The sequence below is a fragment of the Protopterus annectens genome, chromosome 5.part1 (assembly GCF_019279795.1).
Source record: "Protopterus annectens isolate FY-2018-M chromosome 5.part1, PAN1.0, whole genome shotgun sequence".
Classification (NCBI taxonomy): domain Eukaryota; kingdom Metazoa; phylum Chordata; order Ceratodontiformes; family Protopteridae; genus Protopterus; species Protopterus annectens.
In genome coordinates, this window is record NC_056736.1 from 260,557,593 (window position 1) to 260,581,785 (window position 24,193).

General features: G+C 41.3%; 1 protein-coding gene across 1 annotated transcript in view; it reads right to left on the minus strand.

Annotated features, from left to right (window-relative positions):
- Positions 1-5,605, minus strand: part of POGLUT1 (protein O-glucosyltransferase 1) — a 937,534-nt gene extending 931,929 nt beyond the window's left edge. Inside the window, exon 1 of the mRNA XM_044072938.1 lies at positions 5,443-5,605. Coding sequence (XP_043928873.1) covers positions 5,443-5,515 — 73 coding nt within the window. The 5' untranslated portion in view covers positions 5,516-5,605. The remainder of the gene's footprint in view (positions 1-5,442) is intronic.
- Between the last annotated feature and the right edge of the window lie 18,588 nt (positions 5,606-24,193).

Sequence of the window (24,193 nt, forward strand, 5' to 3'; positions counted from 1 at the left end):
ATTTTCAAAGGAGTGATAAAAGCAGATAAAATGCAATTTTTTTTTCTAACTGTGTGTGTAACATGGGGTCTAGCTCTGTAGAGAGACATCCTAGTTTCTAGTATTTTTTAATGGTTTGTAAAATATATTGACAAATCTTAGATTGTCATCTATTGTAACACCTAGTAATTTAGTCTAAAATTCTGTTTCTACAGTGGTGTTGTTTGTAGAATGGTGTTGTTTGCTGATTTTATGTTAACATTATACCTTTTGTCTGAGGTCTGTTGTGGTATCAGCAGCATTAGCTTGGTTTTCTTTGCGGTAACCAAGAAATGTCAAGACCTACTAAAACAAGTCCCAAAACACAAACACTGAAATGGACAAAAATGGACTTACACATCCCAAGTCTGAGATAGTCATTTCCTGGAATATTCCCTTTTCTCTGAGATATGGAGATCTCAGAGTTGGTATATAACAGATCGAGGGGCAGCGGGGAAAAAAAGAAAGTTTAAAGGAGCACTGTGATGTTCAAGATTCACTCCTCTGGATTTTCAAGCTTTTTTTTAAGTCGGTCTATCAGCTCTTGGCATTTTGAGTACAGACATTTCAATAGGGAGGCCTTCTTTGTATTTAGAAGCAACTGGGAATTGGTAAACCATAATTCTATGGATGACAATACCTCTTGGGTAATGTCTTGCAGCTTTGCCAGGTTTAAGGCAGAGACGATAAGCATAGAATCTTCTTCAAGTTGTACTATATCAGCTAGTTTGGTTGCAGTGTGATGATTACTTATGAAAATGTTAAGGGGCAGGTGTCCTAAAATGGATTCCTATGGGACAATAACTGAGACTGGTAGGAAAGGGTTGAAATGTCGTTGTCACTTGTCAGTTTGCAATGTGTTTGATAAGTAACTGTGGAACTAAAAGAAAGCTGAGTGAATGAGACCTAAGGAAATTAATTATGTTCAGAGTTTCCAGTGGGAAACAGTGCCATGTGCCTTGGAAAGGTCAGGGAATACAGATGAGACTAGATTATCTGCATTCACATTGATGTTCAATGTATTAGTGAAGTAAGGCATCTGTTGTGTTATGGTGTGGACAAAATCTGTGCTGTGCCTAGCAAAAGAGATTATTACCAATGAAATATCTGTGGAGTTGTGAATGTATAACATTTTTCAACATTTTCACAAAAGGAGATAAGACATATTGGTCTGGATTCAGAAATCAGTAAACATTTCACATAGAAGTATAATTAATTACTTTTCCAAAAGTTACAGACATGTTTTTTTTTTTTGATAGAGCAGATAATCAGGATAGAAACTGGGGAGGCCAGTGCATCAGCCACAATTTTAACATATTTTGCTGAAGTTCTTCTATGTCTAGTGTACTTGCTTTCAGACTTCGAAGCTGTGTTTTGGTTATTGAGATTAGGCTGAAATGTGATTCGCACACAAAGACACACACACTCGCAGCAATCTCTTAACCAGCAGACAGAAAACAGGAATAAAGGCTGTGGAAAACTAGCTACATCTGACAGAAAAAAAATCTGGGGACCTAATTAGCAAAAAATATGAATACCAAATAGTACATAAGCCTTCTACAGAAGTTTAAAAAACTGAAAGCGACAAAAACTATGTCAAATGTAAGCATATTATCAAAGACACAATGTAAAATCTGTAGAAGTTAATGCATGATAATGCAAAAATCTACCTCACAATGCCATTTATTCTTACTTCTGAAAAGGAATATCTAAAACATCTTTTTTTGAATTGGGGTATCACAAGTATGCTGCTCATGCAATCTGAGTTCTTGTTAACTAAACAGCTTCAAAGTCATGTCCTGTGTGACAATGGGAAGGAGGGTTAGAATTCACAGAATCATGTCTCTCCTCAGCCTGAAGAATGTGGACATCTGTGCAGTTAATAATACATGGTTTGAAGCCAAGGACAGCACTCAGCAGTGCAGGGATACAATGCCTTCCACACATTCAGACCAGCAACTGCACAGCAAAGGTGGAGTTGCCTCATTTTAAATCAACAATAACTCATTTCAAGACTAGTCAAACAGGATGACACACTTTAACTTCTCCATGTCCAGACTTCCATAGGCAAAGTTTGGAGCTTTTCTCCCCAGGACTCCACTGAAAACGGGTTCATTTTGGCCCAATAGACTATCCTGGTAAATCAACTGCAAATACATAAATAAATAAATAAAGTCCCATATGATATCCTTGCAAGTTATAGGTCACCCTCTATGACCCAAGAAACATGTAACTTGTACTTTGACCTATTGGAGGCCTATGCATTCAACCCAATACCATACTCATAGGCAACTTCAAATTGGGACATTTATACAACCCCAAACTTATAGGGCCGAAGATTCCTGGACTTTATAAACACAAATAATTTTCTTGGGTGGCAAAATCCAGGGAACCATTTTGGCTAGGATTAAATAGGCCCCAGGGCCGATAGCCTAGTACCCAACTATGAACCTATGAACAAACACCTTGGACTAGATTGTCAATACTCCCACTAGGGGTGCAAACACACTCTACCTGGTACTTACAAGCATGAGAAATGCTGTAACCCCCCCCCGGCTTTACTGTAATGTCATCTCTGGCAAGGTCAGACCATAAAGCTGCCTTCATAATAAAAATCAATTTTATGACTCCTCCAGCTAACCCCAAAACATTAAGAACTATTCTAAGGCAAACTTCATACTACTAAGAGAACCTGTCAATATTTTAAGCTCTCCTTCCCAAACCCTGAGAACACAGCTACCTATGCAGAATTGTTCTCAGAAACCCTGTACAAGTATGTCAATAAATGCATACAGACAGCTGTGCCTACCAGAAATAAGCTCAGAACTAACAAAAAAAAAAACACTCTGGTAGAATCCAAACAAACAAAAAAGTCATAACCAAGACTAGGAAGTGCTATGCCCACCACAATGAAAACAGTCTCAACAATCTAAACAAACTAACAGAGCACAAATTAAATCTATTAAAGTCAGATTTGAGGTAAAGATAGCCTCCCACACAAAGGACAGCAACAAAATGTCTTCAGCTATGTTCAAAACCTCAACGGCAGCACACAGCAGTATAAATGCAGCCACCTATATAGAGATGGAAGACATAGCAAATCTGCTGGCCAACAAATTCAGCTTAAATTTTACCACCCCCGTCCTGGTGCTTCCCAGGAAATACCATGAAACACCCCCCCCAACTATCACTAGTGAGCAGGTCCTAGATGTGCTCTCTAAGACAACACTGCATCAATGGGCCCAGATAATAGCCCAGGATGCCCCCTAAGTAGCCTGAAACATGACCTACCAGGACCACTGGAGTCACTGTTTAATCATAGCCTTCAGACAGGCTTTGTGCCACACAAATGGAGAACTGCACTAGTCATCGCATTGCACAAGAGCGGTCCATCAACAGACCTTGGGAACTAAAGACACAAAAAAGTTACTAATATCGTATGTAAAGCCATAAAGAATTATCATGGAAATGATTAAGGACAAAGAAAATCTTCAAAGATTAGATCCAGGGCATATCATGCCTACTTAGCCTGATGGAACTTCTTTGAGAAGGTCACCAAGGTAATGGATGATGACAAAACAGTGCATACTGCCTACCTTGACCTAGCTAAAGGATTTGATACAAGATCCCACTTGTGCATTGTAAACAAACTCATGGCTAAAGGCATAAACTCCTCTGTTACACTCTAGATAGTCAGCTAGCTCTCAGATAGGATTCAGGACGTCAAGATATGTGACATCACCTTCACAAAAAGACCAGTCATAGCAGAGTCCCTCAGGGCTATGTGCTCGGCCCACTCCTTTTTGGCATTTGCTTCTCGGAAGTCACCTCTGGATGACCAAGTTTGCAGAGAATTGTAACTAAGAGCAGTCATAGAATCCCTCTCAAGACACTAACATCCTACAAGGAGGACTAACACTGACAAGTGACTGGTACCAAAGCCATGGCTAAAAACACTCAAGAGTAGAACCAGTAGTCAGCGATTTGAGTACGTATGTAGATAGTAACCTGGCTTTTGACCAATAAGGGTCTACGGTAGTAAGAAAATGACTCTGTGTTGCTCAACTTTGAAGCAAGTACATGGCATCAAGGTGAAAGGATGTCACCTTTCCACTGTATTTAGCCCCTCATCAGGCCTATTATTGAGAACAATGCCCCCTTCAGTAAGTACCTGACCAGGCACATGCAATAACGGGAATAGCCATAAAGGTTCTTCACAGAAATAATGTAGGGCATAAACAGCATGTCCTATGCAGATCACCTCAAAGTGTTTCCTACAAACTGTTGAGAGGCAATTTATGTCTGGCATACAAGGCATCCTAAAATACCACTCTGATGAACTTTTTGCATGTTGGCAAAACAAACATCAGAATTACTCGATCTAGGGACTTAAACTTTGCTTGTGACATAAATAGGACATGTTGGAGGGACAGGTGTGTGTCTCAGGGAATCCTCCTTCTTTGGAACAGGCTTCCCATCTAATGTGAGGCAGAGCTCTTCCATAACCATAGTCAAGAGAAACTTGGGCCAGTGGATGGGAAATCAGAAATACAGTCTGGGTCTAGCATCTATATCTCTAATGGACAGAGATAGCCTGTAAATCTTACCTTAGCTTACATATACCTTTACGGCACATAAACTTGTGGGGTGCAACTGGTCTACTTGACGGCTTGTAAATACCCCACTTGTCATTAACCTAGTATACGACTACCAACCTATATGAATTAGTAAATCAAGCCTAAATACATATAAGCATAACTCAACTACAATTACCAGGAACAAATGCAGAAATAATCAAAGACAGATTTTAAAACCTTAGAAGTAAATTCATAAGCCAAACTTGGGACACCCCCCAAAACTCAGAGACAGTAGACAGGTCTCTCTCTCAGACACTGACTGCAGAGCAAATAAAAAAAAAAAAAGACAGTGAAATTATTTAATTGTCGACTCTAAACAGAAGGACCACTGCATTTTTTTAAACTCCTAAGTTCCAGTATTAAAGTGAGTCTGCGAGCATTCTGACTGATTTCGATAACTGAAAAGATGACAACAAACAAGATTGAACTGGCAACAGAGACTACCCTGTAAAGATTTACGTCAGTCGTGCACGCCAGGCAAACGTAATAAGAGCTTTTAATTAGTTCACATGTGTTGTCAAGTACCAATCGCTTTGTGCTGCTTCCTTTACCACTACGACCAAACGTAGGAGCAGTAATTTCAAACTGTATGCATCTGCTTTATATTCCTCAACCAGGAAAACACTGCCACTGTAGTGCTTTGCTTGCGGCTACTTAGAAGTACAAATAATTGCAGAGATGGGACATTTAAAAAGCTACAAATCACAGAGAAGCCTCTACAAACATCATTTTAAATAAGTACACGCAACGTTTGTATGGCAGCTACTCCCGTACAATATATCGTTACCTGAATTGCCAAGACTTAAAACGAAATTATGAATGAAGACATAAAACCCCAACATCTGTAATTTAACCGCCATTGCTCTACAATCTGTTAGCTAGCCCTGCGCGGATGATCGATGTAATTCCCAGTCATTTGATTGACCTGTTGAGCCTCAGTATGTAACAAGACGCTGACGTATTAAAGCAGGGGTGGTGCTGTACGCCGGGCGTGGGTGATTTTTATTTTTATTTATTTATTTACTTATTTTGTGCTGAAGAGGTGGCATTTTACACCCCGAGATGCATATTTCACACTTGTCATTCGCAATTTAATGTTTTTTTTTTTTAATTACAGAGTGGTGGACAATGACCACTTGATGTCGCTGTCGAGCAGTCTTTCGTGCAGAATTACGCAGATTTTTTAATTAAGGATTTTTGTATCATACCTGGTTATTGTTTCTTAGCACAAGAAATCTGAAAGGCTGGCTGGCTGGCGGGCGGGCGGGCGGAGGGAGGGAGGGGTTGTTGTAAAAAGCCCCAAAATAGGAAAAGTAAATGTTTTCTTAGAAAACTGCAGGAATACCAGGATTTATGTTAGTGTTCATTTTCTGATTTATATGAAATCTGAAACTTAAATATGTCATTCTTTAGTGACTTCAATCAGTGCTTTGCCAGAAAACAAATTGTGTGAGGAACAGACCAAAAATACAAAGCAAAAAATGGTCAATAGAGTGATCTGTAAATATAAACCGAAAAGAAAAATGAACAGCAAATAAACATTATTTTTGTGTATGAAGTATTACAGTATTTTACTGTTTTGTTTACAATTTGACCCGCTGCTGAGGTGCTGCAGTAGCGTTGTCGCCTCACAGTAAGAAGCTGTCCGGTTCGATTCTCAGTTAGAGCGTCTTCTCCGTGGAGTAGGGTTGCCACCTTTTCAGATGGCCAAAGTGGGACAAGTGTGGTACAAACATCAGATTTTGCAGGACAAAACATACCCATGGCCAGTACAAGTGACAGAACTTCACTTTTTTGCCTAAATAAAAGCTTATTCTTGTAGCATTTTAGTTGCTTATGCTGTTTCTTATAACATTTAGGTGTTTCAGATACAGAATAACTGTTTTATGCAACCATTACATAAAATATAGGAAATAATTTTGCCCTAATATTTCAGGACAGTTGCCATTCTTACAATATTTTTGCAGGACACAACTGTCCAAAGAGGGACTGTCCCTCGCAAAGTGGGACAGGTGGTAACCCTACCGTGGAGACATGCGTGAATGGGCGTACCTTCGTTGAAGGTTGTGCGTCAGGCCTGGCAAGCCGGTACGTAAATGGGGCGACCCCTAACCAGGAAAAGCCGAAAGAGACGCACTGTTTGTTTACAATTTAACTGGGCTATGCCTGTCAACTGTTCCGTGGTTTTGATTCAAATGTTAGTTTTTGTCCCTGTTAATCTATCCTAAAATTGGTTACTTTTAGAGAAACGGTAGTGAATTGCATTTAATAAATAATGACAACTGTTATAGACTTTTTTACTTGGGAAAATGTATATTAATCCATATATTGTTTTTCTGTCAATGTATAAAGTGAGTAGTACTAATGTTTCATAAGTGTCCCTGATTAACTGAGAGCTATGAAATGGGGTTAAAGCGAATAATATTGTTCTGTAATTGGATATTTATTACCCCTATTCTTGCCCTGGCTGCTGAGTATCCCTGATCCGAGAGGAATGTTTGTCATCTCCCTTCCTCCTATCCTGCATTAAAGAACCTGCCTGGTCTTTAAGGACCCCTTTAATAATTTTCCAGCCATTCTAAAGCCTGGCCAAAGTTTCTGCTGCCCAGTGATTTGTTTTCTGACCTGATCCTAACGGACTGGAAACTCCCTTCCTCATATCCTGCACTAAAGAACCTGCCTGGTCTTTAAGGACCACTTTAATCATTTTCCAGCCATTCTAAAGCCTGGCCAAAGTTTCTGCTGCCCAGTGATTTGTTTTCTGATCTGATCCTAACGGACTGGAAAGTATGTCACACCCTAGTCGTAGTTCTCTACATGTATATGCTTAATTTTACACTGTACTGTGTATAGGTGGTTGACTGTTTCTGTGCAATTTCTATCCTGTTTCACACATAGATAGTATTTAAGCCACTGAGTCAGGTTACCAGCAGCCATACCCCCTCACTATCTGTGTACCTACTGCCCTTTTCCCATACCCCTATATACCCATTACCTGTCGCTCCCCTACACAGTTACCTTTATTGTAGTTACCTTGTTGCATTCTGCTTTCTGCCCACTAGGTGTGGTGCTCCTAGGTAACCTCAGGCTGTTACTTCTCCCCCACTCTTTCCTAACCTCTTCTCTGGATCTTGTCTCTGACTGCTCCCCTTGACTAGCTGCTAAACCTCCTGCTTTTGTGTTACTGCTCTTATCCCTTTCCCTTTACACCCATAGCTCCATTATATCTCTTCTATCTCCTCTCACTCCTCTGCCCATTTCTACTTCCAACCTGCCCGACCAAACTCTACTTGCTACTGACCACCTCCACTGCACCTGGAACCTGCTTCATATCTGATTGTCCCTGCAACCTCTTCCTCTACCGGCTGCAACATGGCTTCAGATCATTCCATAGCACAACAACTGCCCTACTATCCTTCACCGACTCTATAAATAAAAATCGTAACAATAACTTGTTTTCCTCTGCACTTTTTATTGACCTGTCAAAAGCCTTTGGTATGGTTAACCATAACCTACTTCTAGATAAACTAAAGGCCCATTCTCTCGATCCACAAGCATTAAAATGGTTTAGGTCATATCTGGAAAATAGACAGCAAGCAGTACTTTGGGACAACAATCTGTCTACATTACTTCCAGTAAATATTGAGGTACCCCAAGGCTCTATCTTAGGTCCCCTTCTTTTTTCCTTATTTATTAACGATCTGCACATGAACATACCTCAAGCCACCTGCATTTGATATGCAGATGACTCCACCTTAATCTGTACAGCTAAGAATATAGCCTCTCTCCAGTCCCTCACCCAAACTGTTTTTCATAATGTTGAAAACTGGTTTATGCAATGCTACCCCCTCCTAAACCCCCAAAAAAAACAAAACTACTGCTATTTTCTCCAACTCTTAAATCACCTAATGCATTTTTCTCTATAACCTCTAACAATGTTACCAACATAACCCCAGATACTACAACCCGCCTACTAGGTGTAACAATTGATAATCATCTCAACTATGATGACCACATCAACTCCACCATAAAATCAGTCAACAAAAAACTCGGTACCCTCTATAGAATTAAACCCTTCCTTAGCCCTTCTGCCAGGAAAGCTATTGCCCAGACCCACCTCATTTCTACCCTTTTTTATGCCTCTGCTATATATACTAACCTATCTAAAAACAACCTCTCCAAACTTTCCACCTGTTATAATAGCATAGCTAGATTCATCACATGCTCCCTCTTTAAAACTCACCACTGCCTCAACCTCAAAAAACTTGAATGGCTAAAACTGCAGAACCATATACTCTGTCAACAATTACTTATCACTCAAAAGATCCTATACCACCCCAACAACACCCCTATCCTCACTAATATGATTATACCATACAAAAATATGACTACACTATGCTCTGCTAATAAGCTCCTAGTTTCCTCGATTAAATCCAACAACAAAGCTGGTGACCCACTCTTCTCAAACACAGCAGGTAAAAACTGGAATCAGCTTCCTTTTGAATTATCAACCCTTGCTTCTACTTCTCTATTTAAAAAACATCTTAAAGAATATCTTAAAACTCATTGGCTTTGTCCATGTGCTAACCCAGACTGATATCTTTTCCCCCTCCTGCTCTTACCCCTATCCCTACTCCTCTAATCTATGCCTCCAAATCTAGTTACTACTCTTTTCTTCATAGTAAGAGAATAAAATATGAGGGCTTTTCTCTCTTATTTGGTATTGCTCATACCTACTATTGTGTTTAGTATAATTTTTAGTATAACTTTTATTGTTTAAAATTTTATTATTATAATTTTTCTTTTGACCAATGCTACCTCTGCATTATGATTTTACATGTCTTTTATATATTGTTAACTTTGTCACTGATCATGCTTGGAGCTTTTCTCCCCGGGCCTCTACTGAAAATGGACATATATCCAGTTAGACTAGCCCGGTCAACAAATGTAAAATAAAATGATAAAATATACACTAAAAGTGGTAGCGTGAGGCAATCATACGGACACTGTTTTTTTATTTATTTATTTTTTTTACATCTCTTTAACACAGTAAACTTTGTGTGGCTATTCTATGAGGGGAGAATGTCCAGATTATTAGTAATCCAAAGAAGTTATGCAACCGTCATCTTTAAAAGGTTAAGAGTCATTGCAAAGGGGCTGTCGTTTTATTCCAGGATCATGCTTCTCGACTTTCTTTCTTGAATAATCTGGGACAATGCCACCTTCTCAACTTTCTTTCTTGAATAATCAGGGACAATGCCACATGTATGAGGGGAAAAGACTCCAAATCAGGGGCAGCTTTCAAATGTTATTCTAATTGATTTAGAAAGTTAATAGAACAGGTTTTGCATCAGAATGCATTTTCTTATTTTTCTGTTTGACCCCCCCCCCTCTTTGACCAGCACCACCCTCCTGGGCAGTCATAAATGGGGTATTCATTCCTCATAACCAAGGTGAGAGTTGACCAGGAGGAGCCATCATTCAGAGATCCATCAGGGTTGGTATGAGATTTTTGGTTGCTTGCTGTCCTATCCCCTGCCAATACCCCAAGAAGTGTCAGGGAGGGGAATACACAATGGGCCACAGCAAAGGGTATCCCTTCACTTCTGTAAGGGTTATGTGCTTTCAGGAAGCCCTGCCCTTCTCCGCAAAGAATGAATAGTGGTTTCCCAGGTGTTCACCAGGAAAGTCATACCATTAGTGTGCTCCTATAATTGTGCCCATCCTTCCTCACCCCCTGGGGGAGAGGAATAGATTATACTGCTTTACTGTTCATGACAAAAATAAAATATCACGAATCTGGCAGTTATTGACTGACTGTAATACTCAGTGAATTATGAGAAATGTATTCAGAACATTTAACAAGGGATAGGGCAATAATATGGGGCAAAATCAGGGATATTTTGTAAAATCAGGAATTATTGAGAGCTGTACCGAGGATGTAGTCCTCCTCAAATTAATTAAAATAGCGTAGGCTTGTGTGACTGGGGGAGTGTGCTGCAAGTGGTACACAGTTACTGCATGTACAAAGGCAACAGTTTTAGTACTCTCACTGATTTAAGCTTTAAGCTATTCCTGTGCACAGCATTTTATTTGTGATATATTGTTGTAGCTCTTCATGATTTGTCGCATCGTCTGTGTCTTTTAGAAAGGTGAAGGTAGCTACATCTCACATTTATGAACTTAAAGAAAAGTAATTAGGCAGGTCATTGGTTCTGTCTGAAAGGACATTAAAGCATTTTAAATCTAGGTGCTGAGTGCAGTCAGTCTGTATTATGAGTGTATTATCAGTCACAGAGGGCCAGCTTCACACCTCAGCTAGAAAATGTGCCTTAAAACTATAATTTGGCAGTTAATAAAAGTAATGAATAAGCTCTTCATTCAACATTGAAATTCAAATGCATCTCAAAATGTTTTGTAGAAGAAAGCTACCAACAAAGGTTCATAGGTTCATAGGTTCATACTAGGCTATCTGCCCGAGGGCATTTACAAGCCTAGCCCATTGTTTTGTGGCTTACGCCACCCCTTTAGTATGGGGAACTATACCCATTATTTTGCTGTGCCTCTGTCGAGCAGTGACACTGAGCTAATCCCTGGGGTATATCTGCGATCTCCCATCCATTGGTCAAGATTTCTCTTGAACAAGGCCAGCGAGGTGCTCTGCCTCACATGTACCGGGATTTTGTTCCACAGCATAGGGAGTCTTTGGGTGATGAATCTATCCCTCCAGCACGTCCTATTAATAGTCGTGTCGAGGTTTAAGTCTGCCGCCCTTGTGGCTCTGATGGATCTAGATTTTTTGAGGTGAAGCATATTCATCAAATCTGGGTTTGACATGGCCTTGTATGTTAGGCAAAGGTCACCTCTGAGCAAGCGGTGGCGACTGAATAGAGCTGGAGTTCTTTCAGTCGGGCAGCATAGGACAGATTTTTGAGACCCTTTATCCTTTTGGTGAGGAACTTTGTGGCCTCTCCAGCTGCTGCAAGTGTCGGGTCAGATACATCCCGAATGGGGCATTGTACTCAATCATTGGTCTGATGAGTGATGAGTAAATGGAGACTATGACCTCCCTTGATCTAGATGAGAATCCCTTCATGATAAGGTGGGCAATGTAGAAGGTCTTCCTAACTACTTTAGCTACATGGGTGTCGAATGACAGACTACTATCAACCTGGGTCCCCAGGTCCCTGATAACTTCTTCTGTGCTCAGTGGATTGCCACCTATTTGGTAGCTAGGGGTAACCTTGTTTTTCCCAAAGGGTATGACTATGCATTTTGTGGCATTTAACTTCAGGCCGTGGCTCTGGCACCAGTTATCCATTTCTGTGAGACCCTTCTGAAGGATATCTGTGTCAGATGTGTTTTCTACTATGGCGCCCAGTTTGCAGTCATCTGCAAACTTTGTCAGCCATAACCCTCCTGTGTTTGCTTGTACTTCGGAAAAGTAGATGCCAAACAAGAGTGGGCCCAGGACTGAGCCCTGTGGGACACCACTTGTGACAGGCTTTGAGTCTGACATGGCGCCAGCAACTCTGACCCTGTGGGTTCTGTCACTCAGCCAGTTTGCAACCCATCTTGTGATGTATGGGTTAACATTTAAGCTGATGAGTTTTTCAATGATACCCGAGTGGGGTATTGTATCGAAGGCCTTAGCCAGATCGAGGTAGGCTGTATGGACTGCCTTTCCTCGTCAATGGCTTTGGTGACTGTTTCGAAGAAGTCAACCAAGTTTAAAAGGCATGATCTGCCTTTGACAAAGCCAAACTGGGTTGGATCCAAAGTCTGCAAATTCCCTATGTCTTTATTTATGAGGTCCATTATGATCCTCTCCATGGCTTTGCAGATAAGGCTTGTCAAGCTAATGGGCCGGTAATTTCCAGGGTCGGTGGAGGCACCGCCTTTGTGAAGTGGGACCACAGTTGCAGTGCGCCACTCCTTGGGTACGTATCCAGAGGTAAGACTTTGATTAAACAGCTGTTCTAGCTGTGGGTTTAATTCCTTATTGAGTTCGTGGAGCACACAGCCGGGGACACCATCAGGTCCCATGGATGCTGTGTTTTTTGCTTTGGAGAGAGCAGTTCTCACTTGGGCGCTGGAGATGTTTGGGGGGCTGCAATCGTTTGGTATAGATATCTCTCCTTTGGGGAGGGAAGAAGTTTGCACTGAACCTGTCAGCCAGTATGTTGGCAATGTCTGTAGGATCAGTAATCTTCACATCATTTTGAATTAGTTCTGAGCATATCTGGGAGTTTCCTCCTAGGTTTCTAACATAGCTAAAGAAGGCCTTATGATTGTCTTTTGAGTCTTTAGCTATTTTTCTCTCGAAATTTGCTTTGGATGATTTTATGAGAGCTCTTAGTTTTTACTTATAGTGATCAAGGGTGTCTTACCTTTTAAGGATTTTGCTCTATCTTGTAGTAGCTTCCTCCTTTTATTGTAGAGTTTGTTTATGGCTGGGGTCCACCAGACTGGACGCTTGCCTTTGGTACTAAGAGTCTTTGTTTTGTTTGGGATTGCCTTATCCATGCAGTCCTGCAGGTGCTGGTAGAAGGTGTTTGTAAGTGATTCAGCGGCTTGAGTACTGTTTTCCGCCGGCTCGGGGCCTTAAAGGAGACCACACTAGTCTTTAGAAGTGTGAAGTCGGCTTTTGAGAAGTTCTTTACTGTGGTCTTTTTATTTCAGGTGGGGTGGGATGAGGACCTCCAGCGAGATTAGTTTGTGATCTGAACTCACCAGTGAGGAGTATACTTCCGGTGTCGAACATTGTGCTCCCATGTTCGTGATGATGAGATCAAGTATGTTATCTCCTCTTGTGGGGATGGTGACTAGTTGTTCCATGGCATTTGAGTTTATGAATTCCAGGAACTTTTGGGCTAGGGTGTTTGGGCTTGAGTAGTGTTCCCAGTCTATATTAGGGTAATTGAAGTCACCTAGTATGATGGTGTTTGGTGATACATTTATCCCTCTAGTGTTTTCAGGAAGGCCATGTGAGGTTCCTGAGTTTGTGAGGGTGGCCTGTAACATGCTACAATTTGCAGAGCAGTCTTGCCTATGGTTAATTGCACCTGGATGGTCTCCGATGCATCGTGCGTTGCCACCAGTCTTGAGGTGTGGGTGTCCTTGATGAATATGGATACCCCTCCTTTCTTGGTATTGTCCGGATTTTGGGGCGGAACGCATGATATGAGGTAAAACCTGATAGCGCTGGGGTGCTCTCAGGAGCCTTGAACCAGGTTTCTGTCACAGCACAGACATCGATGTTCTCCATACTGAGAAGGGCCTCGAGTGCGTGCATTTTGAGATTTAGACTTCTGGCATTGAGCAGCATTACCCTTAGTTTTTTTCCTTTTTGTGTTCTAGGGTGGTAGGTTTAGAATTTGAGCCTTGCCTAAAAAGGCACTATGGGGTGGCAAGAGCCTTTGCCAATATCCGGAATCCCAGGGTGACAGGTGCAAGCCGTCCCTTGCGAAGCAGCGTGGCTTGTCCAGCATGTCATCCCAGGCAGACAGATACTGGATCCCCTTTGAATGACACCAGTGTTTAAGCCAATTGTTAAAGCTGATCATCTTATCTCTGTATTGTGGCATCACTCTTGGTGAAGGTAGGATACTGCTCAAGGTCAGGGTCATACCTGCCTGGGCTACATAATCAGAGAGCTCCTCAATGTCTCTTTTCATGTAGTCCAAGGAGGTACGTCTCAGGTCGTTTACACCAGCGTGGACAATGACTGAGTCATATTTGTACTTGCTGTTGAGAGACCTGAGTGCTTGCGTTATGTGGCGGATTCTAGCGCCCGACAGGCAGCTTACTGTGACCTTCTCCTTACTCAGTCTGGTGAGCGGACGTCAGTGTGTCTGACTATGGAGTCACCAATGACTAGTGTGTCTGGCATTGTGTTTGGCCTTAAGGGCTGTGACTGTTTGACACTCTGACTGTGAGGTCTATGTGTTGCAGGTGTTGTGTTCTGAGGTGGTGGTTGTTTGGGTGTCTGCTTTGGTGGCCTCTGCTGTTTTGGTAGATTTTTGATCAGAGCCTCCGAGTATGTCTTTGTGTGTTTATGTGTATGATTTGAGGTTGTAATGGTGCTATGTGAGACTGGGTCTACAGTGTGTGTGGTAACCTTCTCCTCCTGACTGGTCTTGCCAGTCCTGTGTTGAGAGAGCTCAGCCTCCAGTTTGGCCGTATAGTTGCATCTCTTGCATGTATTTGTGTTTTGTGGGAGGAGGAGAGGGTTGTCTGTGTACATGAGGCAATTGTAACATTGCCTCAGTATTCCCAGGTTCACCAGCTGAGCAGGAGAGGATACTAGCAACTGATCCCTCGACATGCTAGAAGGATAGACAAAAACTTTAAAAAAGATTCAGGGGGACGTGGGTGACCGAGAAATGGGGGGTTACCTTTTTGGGGTACTATCTATGACAAGAGTGCCGTATCAAGGTAATAAGTACTGTAGGAGCAAGTGCTAGGTTTAACAGATAGAGAATAGTCTACTTGGAGTCAAGTGGAGATGATCTTTTTAGTTATAGGGTACGCTGATTAGATCAGTAGTATAGTTTGAGGAAGGTAGTTTTAACGGAAAATTTGAAGAGTGGACTTTAGGTAGCCCGAATAGTTTAAACCTGCCTAATCGGCGCTGCCCTAGTGTGCAACAGTGGCAGCTCCGTGCTAAATCAAGGCTTAACGCGTTTACAGCTTTTATACCAGGGGGCTGGAAAAAGCTAGAAACTGGCCCAAAACGACCAATAAACTACTAGTTACTGGCTGAAACCTCACAAAACTGGACAAAAGGCAGCTCAATGCTTCCCACTCCCACTGGTAAGCAAGGTAACTTCCTCTCCCCCAAATAAGGCAAGGAAACAGTACACAGGAACTACAACCAAAGCCCAGGAATCAGCAACTCTGAAACTGGACTAAACTAGTAAAGCAGGAAAAACAAGAGGTATTTTTTTCTTTTTTTCTTTCTTTTTCACAAAACAGGCAGAAACAGGTACAGCAAACACTTATAAATGCTATGAATCAGCTACTACAGCTTACACAGAAGAATTTGCTACAAATACAGTCAAATAGTAACAAACAAGGATTCCAAGTGCAATATTAAGTTAAATGCAGTAAAGACAGCTTCAGTGTAACAGAAAGGCAGGCGAAATACAGTCGCTAGGTATTCAGATGTGGAAAGCAACAAAAATATACTTAGTATCAAGAAAAGTCGCTTATTCAGCTCTCTGCAGCCTGGATTACTCTGCTGGCCCATGTGGAGTCTGTGCTGAGTAGGTACAAGCTGAAAAACGCACGTTTACTGCGTTTTATACCAGGGGGCTGGAAAAAGCTAGAAACTGGCCCAAAACGACCAATAAACTACTAGTTACTGGCTGAAACCTCACAAAACTGGACAAAAGGCAGCTCAATGCTTCCCACTCCCACTGGTAAGCAAGGTAACTTCCTCTCCCCCAAATAAGGCAAGGAAACAGTACACAGGAACTACAACCAAAGCCCAGGAATCAGCAACTCTGAAACTGGACTAAACTAGTAAAGCAGGAAAAACAAGAGATATTTTTTTCTTCTTTTTTTTTCACAAAACAGGCAGAAACAGGTACAGCAAACACTTATAAATGCTATGAATCAGCTACTACAGCTTACACAGAAGAATTTGGTACAAATACAGTCAAATAGTAACAAACAAGGATTCCAGGTGCAATATTAAGTTAAATGCAGTAAAAACAGCTTCAGTGTAACAGAAAGGCAGGCGAAATACAGTCGCTAGGTATTCAGATGTGGAAAGCAACAAAAATATACTTAGTATCAAGAAAAGTCGCTTATTCAGCTCTCTGCAGCCTGGATTACTCTGCTGGCCCACGTGGAGTCTGTGCTGAGTAGGTACAAGCTGAAAAACGCGCGTTTACCGCGTTTTATACCAGGGGGCTGGAAAAAGCTAGAAACTGGCCCAAAACGACCAATAAACTACTAGTTACTGGCTGAAACCTCACAAAACTGGACAAAAGGCAGCTCAATGCTTCCCACTCCCACTGGTAAGCAAGGTAACTTCCTCTCCCCCAAATAAGGCAAGGAAACAGTACACAGGAACTACAACCAAAGCCCAGGAATCAGCAACTCTAAGGATGGCTTTGTAAAATATATCTGACAGTCTTTCCAGAGTAAAAGAAAAAAAAAAGGTAGGAACTCACAATATTCTCATTTTACTGAAGTGGGAGTATAAATCAGTGGAAAAGCATTTGACTGCTGATCAAGAGGTCCCCAGATCAAATATGGGTGCCTCCTGGTAGAGTGGCTTTTACTTGGCTGTTGGTGCAGGGGGTCAAGGCTATGCCCAGTAGTTCCTGTAGTATGGTTTCATTTATTTATTTATTTATTGGCATTTGTTTACAGAGAAAGTCCACTGGGCCAAGCAGAGCCCATTTTCAGTGGAGGTCCAGGGAGAAAAGCTCCATAAAAAACACAAAATAGAGTATATAGAAAAACACAGGCACATATTTAGAGTATCTGCATAACAGAGGGAGGAAAAAATTCCCTCAGTCCTCATTTTCCTACTGTCAAGTAGCAAGTCACTTAATTGGATAGTTCTTGGTTTCATCTGGGAATTTGGGCTAGGCTCGTCATTGGCTTCTTGGACTGCACCCCTAGTAACTACCTGTGCAGGAGTATGGAGAGAGAGAAGGAATTGGTCATTAGAGTGCTATTTGCTCAGAAATATATCCCTGGAATTCAGAAAGATAATCACTCTTCCCAAAAATTGCCTACTGCAGGTAGATCAATTTATACAGTGGTGAGAAAATGCAATTTAGAGACTGCTATGGCTACAATGAGAAATTAGTTTGAGTATATCTTTGAGTCACCCTTATTTAACACTGTCACTATCAGATTTGATACAGGTAGTGTTTTCCCTGACAGCCATGCATCATTGAATCATGTTGGTAAAGACACACACACCCCAGGATTCACTAATCTTCCGTGTAAGACTAAATTAGTCTTACACGGAAGAGCCAGTCTAAGAGTAAGACGGCAGTGCGCCATGCATATTAATGAGGGCACGCTGGCTCAACTCTAAAACTAACACGGAGCGTGGACAAGTGTAGTGGGTATGTTGGACTGCTGATCAGTCCAAAAATCCATGCCCCTGGAAGTTTGAAACACGGGAAATGTCTAGTTACACGAGCGAGTCCACTGACATGTGTACATTCTAACACTAAATTCCCCCATATAGTAAACCCCATACAAATATAAAAAGTAAAAGAAATTTTAATTTTTTTTTATATATAGCTGCCCATATTTGCGTGTGTTTGCCCATTGCTTAGCTACAGTTAGCAGTTTAGACACCGAAGAGGATAATAAGAAAAATATATGCAAATTAAGTGAAATAGTGATAGCGTAGTGGTTAGAGCCTTCGCACAAAGAGGAGGCATCCCCGATTCGAGTTCCACCACTACACTTTTCATTTTCTGTTGGAAATTCTGTATACAAAAATATTTCCTGACATGTATTCTTTAAAGTTTTGTAAAAAGCATTGAAATGTTATATGTAGTAGTGAACAAATTTATATATATATATATATATATATATATATATATATATATATATATATATATATATATATATATATATATATATATATATATATATATATATAGGAAGGTGAAATTGTTATTCATACTGATGCATGAGTAAATTATTTTAAGCAATGTAAAGCACTGCTAAACACATTTTACCAGTATTGAGTATATTTATATTTAATTGCTCATAGCTGAGCACTGCGTTAACTAGCGCAATGTCTTTGGGCAGAGCTGCTCATCGCGCAAACTAGCGCAAACAGAACATGTTTGCGCGTAGCTGCGTACCATGCTAACCAGGGCAACGTCGAGCAACGTCGGGCAAAGTTGAGCAAAGTCGGCTAAACACAGCCTTAACCATTGAGGTCTGGCCAGTAGGAAAATAAAAAACAGTGACAGGGCTCGAACTCGGGATACTGTGCACTCTAGGTACAGTACATAACCACTAAGCCATGACAGCATTTCAAAACCATGTACTTTCAACAGACACATATCTATCAAAGGAATATTAAACATTGCTAACATCAGCTAAGCAGGTGTGCCTACAGCTGAGTTTTTTCCAAACTGGTCAATCGCAAATAAGTGCAGGAAATGAGGCATATTTAAGCTCCACAGGCGGAAATACTTGCCATAACTGGTTGTAGCTCCCTTCTGCAGTCAGCATGGCCAGAGTTGGAGAAGGCACTCGATTTCAAGTACAACATTGGGGCATTGAGGAGACCAAAGTAATGGTTTGGCTCCTTGTCCACAATCACGAGGAAAGACTCCTGCGGGGCCAGTACCAGAGCACCCAATACAAAATGGAGGCCTGGAACTGTCTAGCTCGTGATCTCACCAGTGCTACTGACGTTCCTCGGACTGGTGAGCAGGTCAGGCACCATTACTCTCACCTGAAGCGACGCAAAGAGGATCAACTGGACAAGTGGATCCAGGAGACCCGTGGGATGGCAAATGCCCCAGTACTGAGTAAGTAGCCATTGTATTAAGTATTTAAGAATTGCTATTCTTGTCTCTACTATGGATAGGTATGTCTCATTATCACTGCATTTACTTCACAGCTGCAGGTGTCTGGGCTATGAATTAGCAAGCCCATGATGATAGGCTGCAAAGGCTGCATCACCAGGCAGGTTAGTAATTATTCTGAATGTACTGTTATATAAAATAAATGAGAGAGCCATCAAAAAAAGTGTTTTAACCCAATAAATAAAGGTATAATAATTATTTAATAATTATTCTGCATGTACTGTTATATAAAATAAATGAGAGAGCCTTCAAAAAAGTGTTTTAACCCAATAAATAAAGGTGTAATAATTCTTTAATAAAGGTATCTGGAGTGCGTCTGTGTGATTTTCTTTGATATGTTGTTGTACTGTTGCATTTTAGAAATAGTACTGTTGTATTAAGCAGTGTTAGTTAACCCACACTTGGGTAAGCCCATATAAAGTGGATGAAGGAATTGCCAGTAGCTTTTATGCATATTTACAGCCCTTAACTGTTGGTTCATGCCCAGCATGTACAGGTTAATCTGGCACACGAGTAGCTTGGTATTGTGTCCCCCAGAAATGTCAGTGTGCTGCCAGAAATGTAGGGAGCTGTTAACATATAACTGATAATTTCACCTGAACATATCTAGATAATTATATGAAAGTAGAGCTGTCAGTGTACCATCACAGCAGTAGTGTGTGTGAGCAACTCCCAAAATTTGTAGCAGTAACATCTGCATCCTGGACAGTTTGTATGTCAGATACAGCTCATGTATATAATGATCTAGCAAAATCCAATTGCACAATAGAAGGACATTGGGTAGTGTAATAATACATGTAAGGGACATATAACTGCAGTTAATAGGAATGTAGTGCAAACTAGAAAGATATATAAGTTGTTAATTGAGCTATCTTTTCCACCCTACTGTATGTGTATAAAAAATGCAATTCCACACCTCAGTGGGTATGTCTAATCTTAAAACCTTTGTTAAGACATATGTCCTATTGTTTTATAAATATTTGCATTCATTTCTATGCATGTGCCCTGTTGAAATACCACAATATTCGTGGCCTGTTGCCACCAGTTAAACCTGCATGCTGTTGTAATGTCCACTATTGTTCTATATATGCATGTGTTATGCTTGCTTTTCAACTGTTGAAACTCTGGTGTGTTGGGTTAATGGGAATACTTCTGCATGCTGTTATAACTAACTGGGAATGCTGTTGACTGTTACTAACCCATATCTTTATTAAATTCTGCAAAACATAGTTTGTATGGGAAGGCCAGATCCAGGGGACTCACCTGTCCCACCTCAGCTGGCCATGGCACCAGCAGGTCCGGTGCCCAGCCTGGGACCTCCTCTTCCGTTGGCCCTGTGCCACCTTCGGGTGTAAGTGCTGCAGGGGATGGGTCTCGCCCCCCCGTGCAAGCGTGGGCGGAGGAGGGCCACCTATCACCCTTCGAATGGTCTGGGCTGTGGTGCGTAGAGAGATCGAGCTTTCTGTTGCAGAACCTCTATGCCAGCTTGAGGCACGAGTGGCGCAACTCCCGGGTCAGCCTGCCCCTCCTACACAACCCCCACCATAGCACTGTCCCTAATTTTGAAAAAAAAATTAGCTCTGTCCCTCTGAATCCCTCTGAAAACTACTGACTTGGGCCAGAAAGTAATGAGTAATGACAATAATTAAGAGTTAGACACTTCTTTTACTTCAGAAAAGGTGTATTAATCCATATGCTCTGGTTCTCTCAAAGTCTCAGCTTAATGGCACTAATATTTTAGAGGTGCCCCTGACTTTTTCTCTACTTTTCCTGAGTCTGTTCAAATATGTACCTGAGTGTTTGAGAGGTCTGGCAGAGGCAGAAACACAGAGGCATAGCAGCCTTTCTGCTGTTACACACTGTGCAAATAGCTTTGGAAGGAGTTCCGGAAGCATACCCTTATGTAGGAATACAACACTGAAATACAAAAGGATGTAGCCATGTACTGGTAGCAACCAACTGTAACAATGCCATTGCTCTAGTGCTGAAAAGACCTGTGTGGTGCACAGACAAAGAATAACAGGCTAATCTCTGGTTACCATGTGGATAGGTCCACAGTTGGGAGTTACGCAGACAGACTACTTGCCTTGATAAACTAATGTACACAGCAACCCTGTATGTCCAGCAAGATAAAATTTCACACAATAATATGTACGCTGTCTGTACTTCTGCACCCCTACCCAAATGTAGAAATACCAAGGATGTAGGTAAGCATACTCACAGTACTGAAATGTGTCCAGTTTTCTTGAGCAGCTTGTGCTAATGTCAACACTAAAAAAAGCACAAACTGTGTAGAACTGAGTAAATGAATATTCACAGTATAACAGTTCTCAAACAATTCCTGTGCCAAATGAATACATCTAAATAACTAGCTTTGTATGGCAGTTAATTGTAAAATTTGAAAAACAAGTACATCCTCCCATGTATCTTGTGTTAGCATTTTGAGGGGTGAGTACATTTCTACACTGACAAGTGTGCACTGGAAGCAGCAACATTTAGGTCTGAGTACAAAATGTAAATCACTGGCTACACCCCTGGCTTCTGATATAAGAACTATATCAACCTTCTGTCTTAAACAATGATGTCCACATCAAACAAGAATGATCTCCATCTTGGAAAGCTGAAAGGGCCACGCCTACCTGAGTTAGCAATTTATAGTACTGGGTTGCTATGACAGTGATTACTGCAATTACTACACAGCAGGCTGCATGCAATTAGCAAATGGTGGCCACTAATTGGTGCAGAGGCCATCACATGCTCATGTGCAAATACCTACAAAAGCAGGCTGCAATTTATGCCAACAAACTCAATCACTCTATTGCAGAGACTGACAGAGAGAGAGAGAGAGAGAGAGAGAGAGACAGAGAAAAGGAAAAAGAAATAATACCAAATCATACAAAGGAAAGGTATGTGACACATATGTATTTACTGGCATGTAGTAGATCTTTTGGAAGAGTAGTCTACATAATGTGAACCATTCATATGTGGCAGCAGTACTTCTCTATGCACAGATGTCCTGCTTAACTACTGCTATGGACAATACAGCGTGTACCTCTGGGCAGTGGGACATACCTACGAAATGTGTAGCTCAGTATTAAATGTCAAAAATCTGATCCATGTTATTTGTGTTCTGTACAGTAGTGTGGCCAATGACTGTTGGGGGGATTAGTGCTGCCATTATATGGGTGTGACAGAGCAACACATGCATGATAGTCATATTAAAGTGTAGCTTAGCATTGGCAACTGCTGTAGCAGTCTAGTATGCTTATCTAGCATTTGTAGCTATATATACCCCCTCTAATGTTAGTGTGTGTTCACATGTGACACCTGTTTGTGTTGCAGCAAGGCCCAACAGTTCAACCGTGAGGTCCAGGGATTTACAACAGTGTGGACCTTGTGTGTGTATGCCACACACATATGGAGAAATATATATGTGTCATATATATTCACATCTGTATATGTGCATAGAGCAGGGGACATATTGCAACTGTTTGTGAAGGGTGGAAATATATATGTTGGTGAAGGTTAGTATGTGCATATTTGTATGTAGGTTTAAGTGTGTGATGAACAAGACAGCATACAGTGCTGGTATATGACATGTGGTGGTTAAACAGTGTGGGTGGTTTGTTCAGTTTGCAATGTTGAAGCCAGTGAGGCCTGCTAAAGCTACCTGGGCTGTGAACACTTTCAGTGCATTTATCACAAGATTGTGTGATATTATTACATTACTGTACACCTCACATCCTTTGTATAATTGATATTCCCACTATGAAAGGTGAAACGTATATGTGCCTACATATATATGTACACTAATGGATGTGTATATGTATATATACATATATATATATATAGAGAGAGAGAGAGAGAGAGAGTGTCATATATACTCATACACACCTACATCTACTTGTTGCAATAGATTCTCTGTACTGTTGACTGACTGTGGTGGTCAATGTGTTTGTGAATACATCAAAGATATGTATTTGTGGGATAGCTTAGTACCTGATGATTCAGACACTCTAGTTAAAACATCTCTTTAGCAAGGTCCACACCACCGTGGCAATGGTACTGGACAGTGTCCTTGGCTGTGTCATAAACAAGCTGACATATGAAGTCACCACTCACCTAAACGCTCTGTCCAGATGGAGCCTCTATACAGGTTACATACATGGGGAATGACATATGGTAATGGTGTTCACAGTCCACAAGCATTGAGCTACAACGTCTTCTTCTCCTTTCAGATGCTGCCATTAGGGGTTGCCACAGTACATCATCTGTTCCATGTCTTCCTGCCCTCTGCATCTTGCACTGTCACACCATCCACCTGCATGTCCTCTCTCACCACAGCCATAAACCTCACCTTAGACATTCCTATTATCCTGTGATCTGGCGGCTTCATCCTTAGCATCTATTTCACAATATACTCTGCATCCCTCCTCAGCACATGTACAAACCAACTTAATCCTGCCTATCTGGCATGGTCTACTAACCTTCAAACCTGGCCGGACCCTCTAATATACTTATTCTTAAACCTGTCCACCCTTGTCACACCCAGTGCAAATGTTAACATAAATTGATTAAGGGTAGAACTACAACTGATCCTGGAAACTCTCACCCTATAAGCCAGACCAATGTTATCTGGAAGGCTATGGAGCACAGCATTATGGAACTCATTAACAGAGACATTATGAACCTGCAAACACTGCACCATACCCACTTAGGTTCTCTAAAGTCCAGATCATGGCTCCTATACCTAGTAGACTTCAAGCTAGTCAACAAGACTATAGGTGAGGGAGGGGAGGTCAACACAGCCAAGCTACAGCTCACCAGCAAATCATACCCATCCCACATACTGGTATTAGACATAACCTCAACAGGCTGACCATAAACGATTGTTATATGATGGCTTGACAACTGACGCAGAGATGTAGGACACACAGTAACATTTGCATCCTC